The sequence below is a fragment of the Solea senegalensis genome, linkage group LG11, assembly GCF_019176455.1.
Source record: "Solea senegalensis isolate Sse05_10M linkage group LG11, IFAPA_SoseM_1, whole genome shotgun sequence".
In the NCBI taxonomy this organism is placed as follows: Eukaryota; Metazoa; Chordata; class Actinopteri; order Pleuronectiformes; family Soleidae; genus Solea; species Solea senegalensis.
In genome coordinates, this window is record NC_058031.1 from 10,643,578 (window position 1) to 10,663,623 (window position 20,046).

A 20,046-nucleotide genomic window follows, 5' to 3' on the forward strand; every position below is an offset into this window, starting at 1 on the left:
AGCAGTTGGTCAGAGGACCTTAAGGCTCTAATAAACAGATTTAGTGATCATTATTAATAAGGAAAAGCAATGTACTTACTTATCAGTGTGTATTCATATCCAAATCTTGAGGAAGTTCTGCATTTTTGTATCTTTTGTGGGAAAAAAATGTCCACCACAGACATATTTCCCGTGACTGATCACTCCAAACAACACAAAGTTGAAAGTATTGTTTGAAGTATTTGACAGAGACCAAGTCATTTCCGTATGAGCTTTATGAAAATATCTGCAGATATCAGTGCTACACTTACTATCAGCACACAGTCCTTCAGCTTAAGGATTTAGACATCTGGTCTGCAGAAGTGCCCTTGAGCAAGATTGTCTGCCTGCACTGGACGTGCTGTTCTCCAGCATAAATGGTACTTTAATGTCCCTCTAGAGGAGGGCAGAAAGCTAAATTTGAATTCCCCGCAGAGGCCAAAGTAACTACCACAGAGTTATCGTCTTCTGTGGGGAAATCTCTTAACCACAGCTAACGTCCAATTCCTCAGCTAATTCCTCAGAGAACGAGTGTCAGTTAAGGACAGGATTCCCACACTCTTATTCACCATCTTATTTATAGAAGTATTGTAGATGTTAACACACATTTGGAAACGTGTGATTTACAACAGTCTGGAGTAGTGCAATTACATTTTCTGCCCCCAAATCAAAGCCACAAACTGTCTGTTGGAAAGATTACAGGCAGGACTTTGCTGCCATCTGTTGTACAGTGTGAGTTACTGCAAATCAAATTGCCTTCTGCTACTCTTGGAAAAATGTGTTTGCTTGTTTGTTTTTAATATTCAGAATATTTATGAAATAAGTAAATAAAACACAGTGCTTGTCACAATAATCTATAATCAGCTCACTTTAGAATAATGTTAAACTATTAGATCATGAACATAATTGCCATTTATAATTGACTAGTGAATAAATGTATGTATTTTGATATAAGCTAGATAATTATTACCTACATCATTGGATATTAGTCAAGATTTAACAAAACTAAAAGTTAATAAGTTAAATAATTAAGACATGTTCTGATAGATTACTAGTGAGCTAAGAAAGTGTCGATCTTATCTGTTCTACTTTTATGTAAAGCAACTATTTTTCCATTCATTACATTCTCAGTATTTTCTCAATAGTTTCTTCTTAGTTGGATTGAGTGTACATGTCTTGGATATCAAATGTCCATATCCTCTCTTAGGTGACCACCGACTTGTACCACGTGCTGGTCAACAACGGATACCAGCTGGACTGCCGAGGCATGGTCAAGGTGAAGGGGAAGGGGGAGATGACCACTTACTTTCTCACCAGCGGTCCCCCGGGCAGTTAACGACAGACCGGCCGCCTGCGGAGTGACTCCATTGCACTGACAAGACGGAGAGTAGCAGAGAGACTGAGTTTTCAGCCCAACGATGAGCACCAAAGCACGGCGCGAACACACTGGGGACAGGAGACGGCTGACAGGAGACGAGCTCAGCTTGTCTGTTTGTTGTCGCGTAATAAGATGCACACATGTCGGACGTTGTTCTCATTTGAGGGCTTTTTTTCCCCCAAGCTGCTTGAGAGATCAGGAAGCCCAGATGCCTTAGGATGGAAGTGGCTATGCTTATGTTTATGAGCAATAGTACAAGTATTTCCTCTGGAGTCATTATTTATTTTCATGCAGATGGATTTTTGTGACGACCTTGTACAAAACAGAAATTATATACATATAGAATAATAAAAAAAATATAAAAAAAATGTTTCTTAGAGGAAAATATGCAAGGACAACATGAAGGATGAAAATGACCAAAGAACAAATGTTTGATATGAAACACACACATGCAGTACATGATTCTGTTTTAAAGTACAGTAACCTCAAGTAACCTTAACCTTTATTCATCTTTAGACAACAATGGCCACGGTAACGTCACCGTCACAGATAGGGACGGGCGTTTTTTTATTTTTTTTTTTTGCTGTGGATTTAATAGTGAAGGAACACACACACACACACACACACACATACACAAACACTCATGAACTTGGATTCCTGTGTTTCTTATCAGGGCCTTCTTAGTTTCTTCCAGCCTTGTGGTTCACTGACATGTGTGACTGATTACTTGGTCTCTGCAGTGTATTTTTGGTTCAAGCCAAAAGAAACAAGAAGTTTGAAGCGAAAGAAGAACTATTGCATTATTACCACGGTACTGCAAGAGATTGTTAAAACACTTCTGAAACATTTTATATGTATGCGTGCGTGCATGTGTGAGTGTGTGCGTGTGTGTGTATGTGCGTGTGTGTGCACTGGTTTCGGCACACACATAACTGAATGCTGGTCTTTACCTATAAAGGGACATACTGTAACTTTTCACTGTGAGGTTTTTATGATACTGTATGACAATGCTTTCTTGCCAAACTGGTTGCTGCAAGGCATGTTTTGTATTATTTTCGGAGTTGTGTGTCCATTCCCGATTTCTTTTGTCATTTTGTCAATGATAATTTTAGGAGAACGGCGTCCACGTCTTTTACTGGACTGTAATTTTGACTGATTTCATTCCAACTCAAATAAGCTAAAGCTTACAAAACCCTATATTTTGGATTGTGTAATAATGTTTGGCTTCCTGACAGTGTCAGGATTAACTGTATACCAGAGTTCTCCATCTGCTCACTTGTATTGCCTTGAGATTTTGCAGTTTTCAGGTCCAACTTCTTAATGGACCAACATTCACAACTTTACACTACAGTATTTGACACTAGCTAGTTGTATTTGGCACATGGTGGCTTATAACCCCCAAAACTGGTTGTTCAAAACAATAATCATATGAATGTAATGTATTAAAATGTTTTTTTGCCCACAATGAACTACTACTGAAGGAAACCACTCTTTACTTTGCCTTTTGTTTCTGGGGAGAGAAATGAATCATTGTATTAGAAGCCAATGCTGATCGGGCTTCATGTTTGCTGTAAAGTTAGTATTGAACATTCAGACGTTGTTAAGCTCACTTTATGTCTGAGCCTAAATCTGTTGCCTTTAAAGGCTGCAAGTCAGTTCCTCACTTCTACTTGTCGCTTTCTGAAAAATAAAGGTCAAAAAGACAGCTTGTTTTTTTTTTCCTTTAAAAGGTGGCAGAGTTGGAGATATAGTGCAATGATTTAAATCATGTCCCCATGAAAAACAAATTAATAAATGGCATTTTTTTTGCATTGATTGTGTGTTGTTTGTGGATTCTATGGAGTACACAGCAGAAAGAAATAACTCATGGTCATGGTTCATTATGGTGAGAGGAGATCATATATGATTTTGACAATTTAGTGTATTTTTATGACACCAAACACTGGACTGCAACTCAAGACTAAGTTTGTTATTTGTCTGTCACACAGTTTACTTGAGAACATGGCTTGGGTCAGCTTAGTGGAGTTTGTTCTGTTCGGCTTAGCTTTCCCGTCAATCAGCTGTTTGCAATCAAGATTTCTCTCTGTGACAGTAACCTGAGAGACGCCTCCTTCTCCTTTTCTGAATAAATCAGTCTACGGTTTCAAGGGGGCGATACAGGAGAGGGTATTTCATGGCTTACACATGAATAATGGATTTCTGTTGAGGTGATGGCAATGTTCACTTACAGCACTCTATGTTGAACATTAATTAAGACTTGTAATCCCTGATGAAAATATAGTAATGTTACAAGCTTATGATACTGGGGTGTGTGTGTATTACATATGTGTGTGTATGTATTATGTGTGTGTATGTCTGTGTATACTGTATATGTAGTGTGTGTGTGTGTGTGTACTGTATATGTAATGTATATATATATATATATATATATATATATATATATATACATACACATATATAGTATGAGTGTGTGTGTATTATGTCTATGTATATACATTATGTATTGTATGCGTGTGTATATCATGTGTATGTGTGTGTATTATATGTGTATGTATGTATTGTATGTGTGTGTAGTATGTGCGCATAATTTATATGTGAGTGTATATATGTATTGTATGAGTGTGTGGATTATATATGTGTGTATATATATATATATACATATCTATATGGTATGTGTCTTTTATGTGTGTACATATATGTATTGTGTGTGTGTGTGATACGTGAATGTATATACACTGAATACACATACTATGTGTTTGTACATGCATGAACAACCAATTATGAGGGGAAAATGGCAACGCAATGTGAATAACAACATAGACAACGATAAATATATATATGTGTGTGTATATATACACAGATATATACATATATTTACATTTATTAAGAATATCAGGACCACCTTCCCTTTTAATGAGTCTCTCTTTGATTATACTTTTCACAGCGATTTTAGCAGATGTGCAACAGCTAAAAATGTTGGGCAGATAATAAATACAAAATGTCTGTCACACATACACACACACACTCACTCACACACACATACATATATATATATACACACACATTTATATATAATAAGTGCACATAAGTGCATTTTCATCGGGGACTGTGAGGAATTTAAATGTGCTCTCACTAAACAAAGCACAAAGAGGTCCTGTGTTGACAAAAACTAGGAACTTTGTTTCCGGAACTCAACAATATATGTAGCACATTGTTTGCTTGTAAAGAAAGTCGTGGTTATTCATGCACCGTCGCTGCTGCTGCTGCTGCTGCACGGAAACACTGTTGCGCCTTTTTTTTTTTTTAAAGTCGCGTCGTCACCAGCAGGGGACTCACAAACTAATCATTTCAACAAATGGCACCTGCTCGTTTCAGAGGAGAAGTGAGAGCCGCTGTTTGCTGCTGCCTCACACTTTACTACTCATCTGCAACTTCACGGAACTGGAGACATCACCGTCACCGCCGTCGCGTGTTCGTTTGGCATATTTCACACGTGAAGAAGGGAAAGCCTTGTTTCGTCACCCGGAACAGCTGGAGTGGACTGATTTGGGTAAGTGGCGGCTTTTAATTGTTAGGAGCTATTTAACCTGTTAGCATTCATCAGCGTTGATGTTCGGAGTGACTGTCAGAGGTCATTCGTCTTTCGAATATGTGGCTTCTGTCGTTGAATTCCGCTGCGCATGATGTTCAGTTTAAATATGATTTCATTCAGACTAATCATTCATCTTCAGTATGATTATTAAATCATTCAACTCCCGTCTTTCATAATGTGTCTGAGTTCTGACATTGGCCACATATCCTTAGCATCACCCCCTGAGAATGAGATGTCTCACAGTGATATTTTTGACCTGTCAGTTCACATTGTGTTGACATATTTCCCTTTCCTTCACCTCGCCTTTGTTCCAACCGTGGACACACTAAACTGGATTAACTGGTTGAGTTTAGTGAAGTAGTTTCCTCTTTCTGGAACAATAAATCCGTTTTTTTATTCACCCTTTTTTTAAAGATGGAAAATGAAAGCAAACCCCAGTCAGTTCAACCTGTAAATAGTGAACAGGAGCAAATGATGAGAATCAGTTTTATTGCTATGAAGTTTTTAACATCCAAGGAATTTGCGCCACTGTTTTGTTGCCACAAGAAAATGAAAATAAATAATAAATAAAGTCAGGCAAGAAGAACGACTAGCCACACTACAGATTGAAGCAGATTATATTAAATCTGTAAAAAAAAAAGAGGAAAGCTATTACGCTACAAGAATTGGCGAAAAATACACAAACATGCAATATAGCTTATAAGCTTTAATATGTAAAAAAAAGAAAAAGCGAGTACAATACATATTGAATACTACAATGCTATACATATATACATATATGTTCATACAGTCTTGTATAAAGTACCTAAAAGGAATACTTGAGTAAAAGTACAAGTATCTTACCATAAAATGACTTTGGCAGAAGTTGAAGTCACTTTTAATATATTTCTAAAGTAAAAGTCTTTAAGTATGTGACATTTACTGTACTTAATATCAATACTAATACAACTAAAAACTATAGTGTAAAGCAGCTCATCCAGCTCTGTATAAATACAGACCATTATCAACACTTCTTCTGATTTTATTTGGTAGTAATGAGTAACAAAAATATAGAGAGAGAGTAAACCACATTTATCTGTTTTGTTAAATGAAGCACAATTTCATCTTTTGCAAGCTGGGGGATTTAGTTGGCAACCCAAAATAAAACAAAATAAATCTCCTGTAAGCCATCTTTCAAACTTGACCCAGCCTGTGGCTTGAGAAGATAATAAATGAATCATGATCAAGTAAGAGTGAGTCTCTAACTGAACAGTGATCACCTAAAGACAAGCTGATGTCCTGTATTTCAGCAATATCCTGTTTCCCTGAGCCGGTAACATGTTGCCATTGTATCAAAGCAGGGTGGACCTACGGTCCTGTAATGCTCCATGTAGCAGACTCTACTTCCTGCAGCAAATGACAGCTGATCATCGCTGGTGAAGTGTCATTGGAGCAGGTGTCTTCGTTATGGGTTGTGCTTCACTTATTATGTAGCATGGGAGTTGCAGCTTGAGCAAGCAGTGTGTCACAGCTCACCTACTGCCACATGGGTCCTGGAGGACTGTGGCTGGAACAGGTGAATTCAGGTGTGCATTGAGAGGAGTGGTGTGTTTGTTCACTCTCCTCCTCCCCCCCCTCTACTCTCTGTGGGACTGTTTCCGTAAGAGACTGTGAAGCTGGCTGGATTACTCGCTGCTATGACAGTTGCAGAGACGCACAAAATCGGTTTAAGATACTTTTATCTTGCTTTTCGGCCTTTTTTTTTATAATGCTGGAATGCCTCAGTGGGTGTAGAGGTGGGGGAATCGATTGAAGTGTATTTAAAAGAGCTTTGTTGAACATTTTACAGCCAGTTTTTTGGAGGAATTCGATTTTTGTTATTGTTGTTTGTTTCAACAGCCTCGGGAGACACATTTCTTTAAACATGCGGCCGTTCCTGCGCCGTCGCCTGTCCCCTCTGAAACTGGTGATCCTTGGGGGGACTCTGTTCATGGTGGTCCTAGTGGTTCTTCAGAGGGACGTCAGCTCTACCTCTGCTGCAGACCCCTGGTTTCAGGAGCTGGTGGACAAGAAGGACAAAATGATCGTCATGGTTCGAGAAGCGGTCAACAACATTGGTTTCCAGATCAAAGCCCCGCAGCCACCACCAGTACAGGAGCAGCCCACCCATGATTCCAAATGTCCTCCTGGCCTCTACACACAGGCTGAACTGAAGCCTCACCTGGAAAGGCCGCCGCAGGAACCCAATAGCTACGGGGAAGATGCAAAGCCATTTCAGAAAGACCACATGACCCCAGAGGAGGAGAAGGAGAAGGAAGAGGGCATGACACGACACTGTTTCAACCAGTTTGCCTCCGACCGCATCTCACTCAGTCGTGGTCTTGGGGAGGACACGAGGCCTGTGGAGTAAGAACGTGCTTTAAAACCATCTGAAATAATCACTGTTTCACCAACAAGCTGTTGACGTGCACAGCAGGTCCAGATAATATCTCGGCCGGGGGTTAAGCTCACTGTGGCAAATTGTTATTTACACGTATTTTCATATTGAGCTCACCATTAAGTTGGTAAATGTCGTAGTTAAAAATCTAATCTGATTATAACCGCAGCGACTGAGTTCAGTACAGCAGCACGCACTCGTCAGTATCCTGATAACTGAGACTGAGGCATTATCTGTGTTGCTATAAACAAGATCACTTTCTGTAACTGTTTATCCAACTTGACATGAGAACATGTCACATGCTTGATAGGCCTCTATTGTTTCACAGAGTTACAGTCTTAAAGTAGCCTTTAGGTGAGCTATATACAATGTCTGTTGGTCTGTGGTCTGTTACGCAGTATGACACTCTGCACGTCCTGTGAGTTTCATTGCATCAGACTCACAACTTACACATGCTTCACTTGTGAATTCTCGCTCTCTGTGTTTTTATGGCCCGCCGCTGCTTAGGTGCGTGGAGAGGAAGTTCCGTCGCTGCCCTCCTCTGCCCAACACCAGCGTTATTATAGTATTCCACAACGAGGCTTGGTCCACCCTCCTCAGGACTGTCCACAGTGTTCTACACACATCTCCTGCTATCCTGCTCCATGAGATCATCCTGGTAGATGACGCCAGCACAGCAGGTACACACTCCTGCCACAGCATAAGCAAACACTCACCGACAGAATATGAAAGACTTGGTTAAGTCGCTGGGTGACCGTGAGAGAGGCTCGGAGTTGAGTTTCATGAGTGAAGTGGTGAAGTGCTGTGAAGTTTAACAGCATTTTGCTCTAAATAGGAATGTTAGACGCTGAGGAGACTGTTTCAAACAACATGAGACGAAAATCATGAGGAAACACACATGGGTTCTTCCTTAAGTGAAAAACAAGTTATAAGTAACGTATTAATTATGTTGACCTTCAAACTGTCAGTGCAGCGGTCCAGTTACAGAAGTGTGAGCGTCGTTGAGATAACAGAAGGGTGTTAACGTTGTTACTACAGGATACACCGTGTGTGTGCGTATGTAGAGACATCAAACAATGATAGTGTTCACACCTTTCCAACGAACATTACCGCAGTGCTGTCGCCAACTCCACATCAGAGCGATGGAGACGATGTAAACACATGAAAGGACTTCTCCACCTTGCTGAGCATTGGCAGAGAGTCACAGTTATGAAGAACTCTGTCACGTGTTGGTGTTTAACGGCTTATTGTCTGAGCTTGAAATATTCTTTTCATTACTCTAACGTTCCATTACCCTCAGCTGGGTTGCCTATTGTACCCAAACTGCTGGTGACATGTGGTTGGTGAGTTCACATGCGTATTCACGTGGGTGCTTTTGGAAGGGAAGTCAAACCCTTAAACGTCCTTACGGAGAGTGTAATTCATTTCTGCCAATAAACCCTGCTTAATGTTGAACACTGAACCTTCAAGAAATGAAGATAATTTTGAAGCTCTGTGTCAATTTAGTTTCTAATTAGATGTATCTCTCCTCCAGTATTTTGAATACTCATCTCATAAGGAGCTGCGCCATAACATTGGTAAGCAGCTGTGTCTACATGCCACTCCTTATCCAGAGCTGGTGAAGATTGAGCTATGTCAGCGCAAGGGGAAGGGCACCAGTTTATCACTACAACAGGAGTGGGTCAAGTCAAACCCATTTTTACCAGCAGTGTTTCCACTCTATTCCATCTCTATCAACACTGAAAAGCCCATACTTTTGGTTGTAAGTTTGAGTTTGCACCTGTGAACAAAGCCCAGCATCACGCGCTGGTCTGGTTCTTAGTTTGCTCCTTCGCATTTATAGCCACAGTTTGCTGATCACAACTGAAACTGACTGCAATTCTCACTTAATACTACATGGTTTCCTGAATGTTCTCACCTAGACAGAAATGATTAGAATGAATTAACAATGATTTGATTTTATCTTTACAGATCACCTCAAGGTCCAACTGGAGGAGTATGTCCGTCCACTGAAGATTGTCCATGTTATCAGGCAGAAGGAAAGGAAGGGCCTCATTACAGCCAGACTGCTGGGTGCCAGTTTCGCTCAGGGAGAAATCCTCACCTTCCTTGACGCACACTGTGAGGAAACGCACAACATCAATAACCAGGCCACTCACTGTTACTGTTAATCAATAGCACTCCCTGGATTATTTATCTGGGTTTTGGGACAAATAAAAATTTGCAAATGAATATAATATTAAATCTAAACATAATTCATAGCTATGACATATTGGAGAAGGACAGTGATTCATTCTAGCATGCTGGAGAGAAAGGCCAGGAAATGTGCCTGTGATTAGTGATTGTTTTTGTATGGCACATAATTGGATTTATTTCTAAAAGCTAAATCTAAATGTTTTTCTTTTGTTTAGAAAATATTCAGATTTTGCTCTATTTTCAATATTAATGCCCACTGTCAAATATTACCCATCAACTTTTAATTTGAGCTACCAAGCCTAGTTCTCCAACCATATTTTCTAATATTACTCAAAATGCTCTCAATGTGATCAATAGGAACAGGTATAAGCAAATTCTTTAACCTGATTATTGTCTGTTCTATACGAAAGCTTTTCAAACTGTTTTTATTCCTTTTTTTTAAAGACCTGCTAAGAACAGTCATCCTCACCAATTTTATTACTTCACACAATTTAGATATCTTATTCCTCAGTGAGCTTAAATAGACAGACTCCTCCCCTATTGTTGAACTCTGACATCTCTTTCTAATCATTCTTGAAAGCCTCAAGATCACAGGCCATGGTGGGGTGAAGGCAGTAGTTTGTAAGAACCTTCATAAATGTGTCCAATTTTAGTTTTTTTAAAGCCATAAAGAAAGATCTTACTATCATAGCATGTTATCTGACAACCTAAACCTACTAGACTGGGGTTCCTCAATCCTGGTCCTGGGAACACACTGTCCTGCATGAGTTAGATGTTTTCTTCCAGGGAATAAGTTCTTTTATTGGGCTTCCTGATGAGTTGGCCATTTAAATCAGGTGTGTTGGAGCAGGGAAGTGGGTCCCCATGACCATGATTGAGAAACACTGCAAGTACAATATTTATCCTAGAATTCTCCAAACGTTATGTGTTCTTCTTTACTTTATCTGTTCCCTTTTTTATCTGTTTTCTTAACGCTGCCAACTTATGCAACTCTAAACAAAGATCTCTCGCCTTCCTCCCCTGGACAGGTGAGTGTTTCCATGGTTGGCTAGAGCCATTGTTGGCCCGCATTGTTGAAGAACCCACCGCTGTTGTTAGTCCAGAAATCACCACAATTGACCTCAACAGCTTTCAGTTTCACAAACCTGTGGTCACAAACCGCGCTTACAACAGAGGAAATTTTGACTGGAGCTTAACGTTTGGCTGGGAGGCCATTCCTGAGGAGGCAAGGAAGCTGCGCAAGGATGAAACCTACCCTGTGAAGTAAGAAACATTGTGTGGGTGTCACAGAGAAACACCCGGAGTCATTTACTGTATGTGCCTCAAGATTTTGTACCTGCCTGTGACATTTTCAGAACACCTACTTTTGCTGGAGGTCTCTTCTCAATCTCTAAGAAGTACTTTGAACACATTGGTACATATGATGACCAGATGGAGATATGGGGTGGGGAAAATGTGGAGATGTCATTCAGGGTCAGTCTCCATATCTGCCTAATAAATCTTTCTCTTTCTATCAAGATTGGAGTCCAAATTGCTGAATGTCAAAATGTATTCATAGGTGTGGCAGTGTGGCGGTCAGCTAGAGATCATCCCTTGTTCTGTGGTTGGCCATGTTTTCCGCACCAAGAGCCCCCATACTTTCCCCAAAGGTACAGAAGTCACTCGCAACCAGGTTCGCTTGGCTGAGGTCTGGATGGATGACTACAAGAAGATCTTCTATCGTCGCAACAAGAACGCTGCAACCATGGCCAGTGAGGTCAGTGTGACCTGCGGACAGTGATTTAATGTTGTTCAATGCGCATGGATACAATGTCATTTCTTCACTGTCACAGCACAAGTATGGGGACGTCACTGACCGTCTGAATCTCAAAGAGCGGCTTCAGTGCAAGAATTTCACCTGGTACCTCAACACAGTCTACCCAGAGGCCTTCATTCCAGACTTGGCGCCAGAAAAATACGGAGCAGTAAGTCCCGTTTCCCTTTTTGCGTGGCACTCACTCACAAATGCAGCGACATCTTAACTGTTGTTGTCCGTCTGTGTTTGCACCAGCTTAGAAACTCAGGATCTCAAACCTGTTTGGATGTCGGCGAGCACAACGAGGGAGGCAAACCTATGATCATGTACCCCTGTCACAACATGGGAGGCAACCAGGTACAGTGATTTACATTTGTAAAATGAAAAGACCTGTGGGTAAGAATTAGCGCTTGAAAAATCTTATTCTAAGGCTACGAAAAGATTTTTTATTTAAAAGTGATTATACACTTAAACAAACGTCCTTACGGAGAGTGTAATTCATTTCTGCCAATAAACCCTGCTTAATGTTGAACACTGAACCTTCAAGAAATGAAGATAATTTTGAAGCTCTGTGTCAATTTAGTTTCTAATTAGATTTATCTCTCCTCCAGTATTTTGAATACACATCTCATAAGGAGCTGCGCCATAACATTGGTAAGCAGCTGTGTCTACATGCCACTCCTTATCCAGAGCTGGTGAAGATTGAGCTATGTCAGCGCAAGGGGAAGGGCACCAGTTTATCACCACAACAGGAGTGGGTCTTTACAGAGGTTTGTATGACAATATTGATTTAATTATCATGTCTGACAGCTAAATATATACAGTATGGCTATAGCATATACACAGTTGTTGTTTTTTTTAATAAAGAAAACTGCATGTGTTGACTTTCTCTGATGCTACTTTTCAGGAAAATCTTCTGAAGAACCCCAGCAGTGGAAAATGTTTACAATTAAAAGAAGGCCAAATTAAGATGGACTACTGTAACGCCGCTGATCTCTACCAACACTGGTCTTTCAGCTGACCTCCCAGTGTTCACATCAGGTGACCTCTGGCACTCCCTGTCTCAGACTCTACACTGATCCAAAAGAACTTTGTGCTGTGAAGCTTGGGGCATCTGGTCAAAGCACAATGACTGATAAAAAAATGGAGGACACAGTAAAGACACTCACATCAGATGATGATGAAAGGACATACACTTTTTAATTTATTTATGGGGGAATCTCAGGAAGGAAAGACATTTGAAGTTGGGGGACACCTATTACCCACTGAGTGTGGAAGGTATGTGTACATGAGTTACAGCTTAATCATGGGGTGAGGGCTGTAAACTGTAATGATCTTAATTCAATGAATTTACATTCTTATATGAAACATCACTGTAAGTGACCTGTTTTGCTTTGTATGGCAATGAAATAATGCAAAAAGTCTACTGAGGACCAAGAGATTTATAGTGCAGAATTATTAACTAATGAAATATACCAGCAACCAACAATTAGTTGTCCTGGTTATTATTAGTAGAATGGTTTTTTTATGTTGTAGGCAGGTGATTGTTGTTAATAATTTACCCAGTAAACCAAACCCTGAAGGAATGATTCACCGAGTTCTTCTTGTAGTTCCTGATGCTAACTCACAAAACAAATGCTAAAAAAAAAAAATTGGATTTAGAGTTGGGGTTGCATTTAGTTGTTTGGACACAGTCATTACTCAAACAACACTGTGAAAACCGCCCTACCAGAGGCTATTTAGTGATAAGGCTTTCTGTGACAAAACTATAGCCTCTGTTTGGTCACAGGTGATGTTTGCACAACATTTGTCCAAGGTGTGGTTGAGCAAGGAACATTCCTACTCCTGAATCTTGACAGAAAGTGAATGGGCTGGATTTTCTGCAGTTTGCTAAACCTGCTCTTATAGAATTTGCACATTTACCACTGATGCATTTACTTTTGACTAGTACACTTAAAGCATGCATGTCCAAAGTGCGACCTGGGACCAAAGACAGAATTTCATGTGGACCTCTGTATGAACCTCCACAAATTATTGTTTAATTTATTTCTATTACTGAGATGAGCATTTTCTATACAGCACTGAATATCATTTCCTCTAAGGACACCCTTTGGGACACTGTCATGTTTAGGGGCAGTAGGGAGCTTCATACCAGCACCTTTTTGATTGGAAGGGCATCTTATAGGGCACTACACCTTTCTCCACGAGAAAAGCACTCCTTTGGAAACACACATTTTTAATGTATATTTTGCTTTAGAGGCTACTTATGAATGACAATGTTTTTATATATATACACCACTTTTTATACCACTCTAGAGTAGAATAATCATTGTCTTAATCTATACACATCTTATTCTACAGACTGAACAGGACTTCTTTGTTTCTCAAAGATCGGCACAAATATCACACAGTAATCATTTTAAATGTGTTTTTTGAATGAAAATGAGAGTAACAGTGTAAAAAAAATTTCCATTCCCTCTGATATCGCAAATCATGCGCAATTATATATTTCTGTGTTGGAGCAGGAAAACATTTAAAACATGAAGGGCAGTGGGTCCCCGGGACCAGGATTGAGAAAACCTGCTCTACAGAGTATTTTGCATGCGTCTTGTGATTCAAGGGAACTTTAGTGCACTGCATTTTTGTCCATTAAGGCAGGGGTTCTCAAACTTTTCACAGTCCCATACCCCTTCAGACATTTGACTGCCAGTCATGTGTCCCCCAACACACACATCAAATAAAATCTCTTCAAATTAATTATTTCTCACCAGTTCACCTTTTCTTTTTTTTTTTTGAAGAAATCTAATGCAATGTTTGGCTGAATATGACTGTATGTATATTTATCCCAGTTTGGGAATCATTGCATTTTGTAGTGCGTGTACAACCACCTATACCTGCGTGTCACCACACCTGTTGGACTGAAGGGGCTGGAGAGTAGCGGTGTTGCATCCATTATCTTCCTACACATGAGGGTCACAGATCACTGGTTCTTTTTTTTCTTTTCTTTTTTTCTTTCACAAAAATATGAGGAAGTAGTGACGGGTTTTTTTCTGCAGCACTATATCAGTAAGTATTTCTGCAAGACAAGGATGACATTGACATCGATGCGTTGTGTGAATCGTGGGCAACGTTAGATTTACAGGGAAGACGGGACGACCGGAAGTGGCCTCAGCTACCGTACATGAGCGGCTACTTTATTCATTTCGTCGCGACAGACGGTGAAGCTATGAACGACATTAAAAAACGACATACACAGCCGGTGTTTTGTTAAAGAAGGTGGGACACAAACGTATTTATTTATTTGTTTATTTAAATGCAGCCATGTCCTCCATCATGAGGGCGGGGGTTTAGTTTCAACATCAGGTGAAATACAAACCAACTGCAGGATGAACGAGCGGCGGCTTCCGCTTCTGCGAGTTCGGAAGTTCCACCCATAGTAATGGAAAAAAACGTAGAGTAGCGCCTCCTTGAATCAGTCGTTTGTACCCAAGAGAGACCTCAGCAGAGAGAGAGAGGGAGAGACTAATGATGAGCACTGAGACTTTGACTCGCTCTGAGGTGTTTGGTCAGTTCAGGAAGGATCTCTATGGAGAGGAGAGGTCCACTCTTTCCAACACACACATATTTATCATCCTCGGAGCCTCCGTAAGTTCAACCTCCGAACTTCTTTTATTGTAACGTTCAATGTTGAGTCTGTCTTGGGTGTTCAAAGGTAAAAGAGTGAGGTCAGTTCATGCATTTTTTATATAGTGCTGACCCTTTTCAAGCTGGAGAGAACAGACAGAGGAATGTTTTCAGTGTCTTTCATAACAAGAGACACAGGTTGCCACATGTTGGAGGAAATATTTAGAAGGAAGTAATAAAAACAACTTTTGCCTTGGTTAGTTAGTATCATCAGTTGCCATTAACCCTTTACCACTTTTAGAGCAATATTTGTTAACTTGGAAATGTGTTAAATATTACATTTTACACCTAAATGTTAAATCTAAATGTTCTGGGTGAAATAAAAATATTCAGCTAATATGGAAATTCAGCATAGATACAGTGAGCCACAGAGGTGGGTGTGGACGGTGATAGGAGAGTGACCAATCAACACCCCGTGGCTGCCTGTAGAACAGGTCATAAGTCCAGTACCCTACATAGAAGGGACACTCAAAACCCAAAGTACATAAATAAAATGTATCCAGACATGTATTTTGTGTAGTTATTATCACGCTAATGTGTGTGCTCAAGTGTTAATTTCCTTCGTTAAGTTTATTTAAAAGCAGTCGGACCATCCTGTGCTTTTATTTTGGTACTTCCTGTGACCGGCAGTGTGATTTTGCACATTAGCTAAATATTTACTTTCACCCAAAACATTTAGATTTAGAGTTACATTGGGATGTAACATTAAATATTTGGATTAAGATTATTAACTATGTTTCTAAGTTAACAATTATTGCTGAAAATGTGGTAAAAAAAAACCGTTTGGAGCACTGTTTGGAGCTTATGTGGTAAAATGTTGATGTTATTTTCTACGTGAGCCACTTTGCAAACGACACCTCATAGGAACAACAACTTCCTTGTACATATCGTTTTATGCAGTGTCATTGCAATGACACTGTAGTTCTTTTTAGAGCCTTGTTGTTTTGTTACATGACTTGCCAGTTTAACTAACTCATTGCATGACTGTGACCATGTTTAAAGTTTACTTACTCTTTGGACTCTTTGTTGAGTCAGCCTGAGTGATTACCAGTTAAGTTTCATGACCAATTCTCATTTGCATAGGGCGATCTTGCTAGAAAGAAGATCTATCCAACTTTATGGTAAGTAAAGAATTCTTCTCACACACCACTCCAGGACGTAGTTATTTTAAAGCTTTGGTCCACCGTATATTAGGAGGACTTTGACCCGCGGTTGACTTTTTGAACCACTGCTTTTTGACTCTGTTACTTCTTTAGGTGGTTATTCAGAGATGGTCTACTCCCAGATAACACCTACTTTGTTGGTTTTGCCCGGTCTAACCTGTCTGTGGAAAACATAAAGACATCATGTCTTCCTTATATGAAGGTAGTACATCTGTCTTTCCTCATTGCCTATTTTTTTCCCCCAAGACATTTTTTCCTGAATATCATTATTAAATGTTTTTCTTCCAGGTTCTCGATGAAGAGAGTGAGTGTCTTTCAGCCTTCTTCAGTAAGAACTCCTACCTGAGCGGCAGATATGATGACAATAGCTCCTTTAACCAACTCAATAGCCATCTGTCATCGCTGCCCGGGGGGGCTGACGCTAATCGACTCTTCTACCTGGCTCTGCCACCCACTGTCTACCACCATGTGAGCTCAAACATCAGGGCCCACTGCATGAGCAGCAAGTATGTATAATCCAGTCCTTTAAAACCAAAGAATCTGATTCTCTGTGCTGATTTTTTTTTTTTTTTGTTAAAAAGAGGCTGGAACAGGATCATTGTTGAGAAGCCATTTGGTCATGACCTCCAGAGCTCTCAGGAGTTGTCAGCCCACCTGGCTTCCCTGTTCACAGAGGACCAGGTCTACCGCATAGACCACTACTTGGGCAAAGAGATGGTCCAGAACCTTATGGTTCTCAGGTAAAGTAGCCCATAATAACACCTTCACACCAAACCACTTGTATGTAACCCTAAACATCCTACATGAGATTTAAGGCTCCCTCTTCCAGGTTTGGAAACCGTATCTTTGGACCTATATGGAACAGGAACAATGTGTCCTGTGTGATTCTCACCTTCAAGGAGCCTTTTGGCACCCAGGGCCGTGGAGGGTACTTTGATAACTTTGGTATCATTAGGTGAGAGACCATGCAATCACATCAATGTGATAACACTGGATACAATGTCATTGTTACACTAAACTTCTGGTTCTTCCTGTTCTTGCAACCTATAGAGATGTTATGCAGAACCACCTCCTCCAGATGCTCTGTTTGGTTGCAATGGAGAAACCTGTCTCCACCAGCCCAGATGATGTGAGGGATGAAAAGGTAATGCCACTGATTGAATGACAAGAAATTGTGCATATTTTTTGTCTTTGATGACGAGATCATGCACCTCACTGCAAACCTGAGGTTCTTTGTTTTTGGTTTGCTGTAGGTGAAGGTATTGAAGTCTATAGCCCCTGTTGCAGTGTCAGATGTTGTGCTTGGCCAGTATGTCGGGGACCCTGAGGGACAGGGTGACTCCAAGCTGGGGTACCTTGATGACCCCACTGTACCAAAAGGTTCCTGCACACCAACATTCGCAACTGCTGTGCTCTACATTCAAAATGAAACATGGGATGGTGAGACCCAACGTTTTTTTGTCCCATACTTTCTCCTGTCCGTCTGTGGTCTGTTTACGGCAGCTCCTCTGATTTCTTTATCTCTCCATGCCTGTCCTTGCACCATGCACAGGAGTTCCTTTCGTTCTACGCTGTGGTAAAGCCCTAAATGAGCGGAAGGCAGAAGTGCGCCTGCAGTTTACTGATGTGCCAGGAGACATCTTTGGTAAATCGTGTCAGAGGAATGAGCTGGTGGTGCGAGTGCAGCCAGATGAAGCCATTTACCTGAAGATGATGACCAAGAGGCCGGGGGGTTACTTCAGCCCAGAGGAGACTGAGCTGGATCTGACCTACAAGAGCAGATACAAGGTGCCACAGGCTCAAAATATTGTTGATATATGAATATACAGTATGAGTGTTTCGTAGATGGAGAGTTGGCCTTGATTCATCTGTCGCATATGAAATGCGTGCATTTCGTCTGTGTTTGTCTGATGAGCGGAGGTCAGGACAGTGACTTAGTATTTTTAATGATCTGCAGAATATTTTTTTGGTGTCTATTGAAGCTTACCGTACCTCCTAATGATTTATATTTGTTTGAAGAATTTGACTTGAATCTAAATAATTCTCAATGTTTGAGATGTTGCCTGTGTGTTTTGGCCTAGTAGTGAGCTGTCCAGAGTGTGCCCCATCTCTGGTCCAATGTCTACTGAGATGTCCTTGTATGTAGTTTTTTTTCACAACCGTCTTCTTCCTCTTAGAATGTGAAGCTCCCGGATGCTTATGAAAGACTGATACTCGATGTGTTTTGCGGAAATCAAATGCACTTTGTTCGGAGGTTGGTTGCACCATTAACTGTCATAGTTCACTGGCTTTGTACATTGTTAGTTAGTGAGTTGGGTTCTTTATTTTTTATTCCATGTTCCTCTCACTGTCAATAGTGACGAGTTACGAGAAGCCTGGAGGATCTTCACCCCCCTCCTTCATCAAATAGAAGGAGAGAAGACACAACCCATACCTTACACATATGGAAGGTAACATTTCTTTCATAACACAAAAATAAAGATTTGATAATAGCACTAAAAATAATATATGATGCAGTTTATTTCTTACCCTGCTCCTCCCTTTTATTTGTTGTGTCCACAGTCGCGGTCCAAAAGAGGCAGATGATCTTTTAAAGAGAGTGGGATTCTCTTACAAGGCAACATACAAGTGGGTGCAGCCCCACACAACATGATGCCCTCTGTCGCACGCATGCAAACATTACCACCAACATGAATAAGTTTACAGACCATAAAGTTTACTGCAATCTTTCACTGCTGGACCATTGTTTGATTTTGTCTGCATGTACAAAAGCAAACCACTGCCTGTATCTCCAATCATAGAGTGAATGTGGAAATAAATAGTTGTAGAAGCATCATTTGTGTTCAAATAAATCATTGTTCTCTCTCCTGTCTGCACTTCTCTTCTTTTGTTTCACAACTGAGTCTTGTCACACCAGTGTATGTGGTCATCCCCCAAGCGTAATACAGAGTTTGACAAATAATTTAAAGCAACAACAGCACAAAATGTTAACGACTGGGGAACTTGTTGGTCTGGTTTATGTGAACGGGCTCAGAGGAGACGCATGTCAATATACGGCTTCAGGTGGGTACAACTTCCAGGTAGGTGTTTTAACTGAAGTCAAAATCAAAGCTTTAAATAATTCAAATGCCACTTAAAGATTGACCTGTCACAATCAACATGTGTGTGGGTTTTTAACAATACAATGTCAATTTGTTATTTAAATTAAGCACAAATGATTTCACCTGATTGATGTAAGTGTGTTTGTCTCTACCAGGTGCATGGCGTAGCTGGCAACGCACACACTACAGACCAATAAAGCCTGCTGTTACTTGGAGGGCCATGGGAAGTAGAGCAGTGATGAACACTTGTTTAAACAACTTCTCCTCTGGGACTACAGCCTTTAAACTGGCATGTGTTTTGTATATTTACTGTGATAAATATTACAATCGTTTATGTCCATCAGAACGTACGCTGCTGCTGCTGCTGCTTCTTCTGTTCCCTCAAAAATGATAATGTACTGAATAATAAATGCTGATACTACTGTTTATTTAAATCATTTATCAAAGTCAAAATGAACAGATAGTGTAGCATTATATTAATAACGTGCTGTATACAGACGCATAAAAAGGTAGAAAAAAGATAACAAAATTTCCCACAATAAATTCCACTCTGCCAACAGGAATAAAAAAAGAGAGGAGCCCTTTCATTGTTTTCATACATGAATTAATTATAGTAGTATCAAAACCAAAAGAAAGCTGTAATTAGTCTTGAGAAGCCCAGCTCTTCCAAACCTTTAAAATCAAAGCAATACATCAACAAAGC

General features: G+C 40.3%; 3 protein-coding genes across 6 annotated transcripts in view; all 3 read left to right on the forward strand.

Annotated features, from left to right (window-relative positions):
• LOC122777458 (adenylate cyclase type 6-like) overlaps window positions 1-3,211 on the forward strand; it is a 33,246-nt gene extending 30,035 nt beyond the window's left edge. Inside the window, exon 24 of the mRNA XM_044038725.1 lies at window positions 1,226-3,211. Within this exon, the coding sequence (XP_043894660.1) occupies window positions 1,226-1,354 (129 nt within the window). The 3' untranslated portion in view covers window positions 1,355-3,211. The remainder of the gene's footprint in view (window positions 1-1,225) is intronic.
• A 1,534-nt stretch (window positions 3,212-4,745) lies between these two features.
• galnt6 (UDP-N-acetyl-alpha-D-galactosamine:polypeptide N-acetylgalactosaminyltransferase 6 (GalNAc-T6)) lies at window positions 4,746-12,984 on the forward strand. Of its 3 annotated transcripts, none has more exons than XM_044039037.1 (11): window positions 4,746-4,946; window positions 6,867-7,373; window positions 7,912-8,084; window positions 9,376-9,525; window positions 10,629-10,863; window positions 10,956-11,073; window positions 11,159-11,356; window positions 11,433-11,564; window positions 11,651-11,752; window positions 12,007-12,165; window positions 12,303-12,984. In XM_044039037.1, exons 2-11 carry the CDS (start codon window positions 6,892-6,894, stop codon window positions 12,414-12,416), a joined length of 1,863 nt encoding a protein of 620 aa, XP_043894972.1. In that variant the 5' UTR covers window positions 4,746-4,946; window positions 6,867-6,891; the 3' UTR covers window positions 12,417-12,984. The 3 variants fall into 3 exon arrangements, with proteins under 3 accessions (XP_043894972.1, XP_043894973.1, XP_043894974.1); XM_044039038.1 differs by lacking the exon at window positions 4,746-4,946 and adding an exon at window positions 6,001-6,763; XM_044039039.1 differs by lacking the exon at window positions 4,746-4,946 and adding an exon at window positions 6,001-6,553.
• A 1,859-nt stretch (window positions 12,985-14,843) lies between these two features.
• On the forward strand, window positions 14,844-19,777 carry LOC122777366 (glucose-6-phosphate 1-dehydrogenase-like). Of its 2 annotated transcripts, XM_044038555.1 has the most exons (13): window positions 14,844-15,040; window positions 16,163-16,200; window positions 16,336-16,444; window positions 16,531-16,748; window positions 16,824-16,982; window positions 17,072-17,197; window positions 17,293-17,386; window positions 17,496-17,682; window positions 17,795-18,030; window positions 18,420-18,496; window positions 18,600-18,692; window positions 18,805-18,870; window positions 19,499-19,777. In XM_044038555.1, exons 1-13 carry the CDS (start codon window positions 14,921-14,923, stop codon window positions 19,509-19,511), a joined length of 1,536 nt encoding a protein of 511 aa, XP_043894490.1. In that variant the 5' UTR covers window positions 14,844-14,920; the 3' UTR covers window positions 19,512-19,777. The 2 variants fall into 2 exon arrangements, with proteins under 2 accessions (XP_043894490.1, XP_043894489.1); XM_044038554.1 differs by lacking the exon at window positions 19,499-19,777 and having other exon boundaries at window positions 14,846-15,040; window positions 18,805-19,107.
• The last annotated feature ends 269 nt before the right edge of the window (window positions 19,778-20,046 follow it).

Bases quoted from the DNA above. Each gene is read 5' to 3' on its own strand.
- LOC122777366 (XM_044038554.1), top strand. From the start codon at position 14,921: ATGATGAGCACTGAGACTTTGACTCGCTCTGAGGTGTTTGGTCAGTTC. The intron at 15,041-16,162 runs GTAAGTTCAACC...TCATTTGCATAG, and splicing joins TTATCATCCTCGGAGCCTCC to GGCGATCTTGCTAGAAAGAA. The intron at 17,387-17,495 runs GTAATGCCACTG...GGTTTGCTGTAG, and splicing joins ATGATGTGAGGGATGAAAAG to GTGAAGGTATTGAAGTCTAT.
- galnt6 (XM_044039037.1), top strand. From the start codon at position 6,892: ATGCGGCCGTTCCTGCGCCGTCGCCTGTCCCCTCTGAAACTGGTGATC. The intron at 9,526-10,628 runs GTGAGGAAACGC...TCCCCTGGACAG, and splicing joins CACCTTCCTTGACGCACACT to GTGAGTGTTTCCATGGTTGG. The intron at 12,166-12,302 runs GTTTGTATGACA...GCTACTTTTCAG, and splicing joins AGGAGTGGGTCTTTACAGAG to GAAAATCTTCTGAAGAACCC.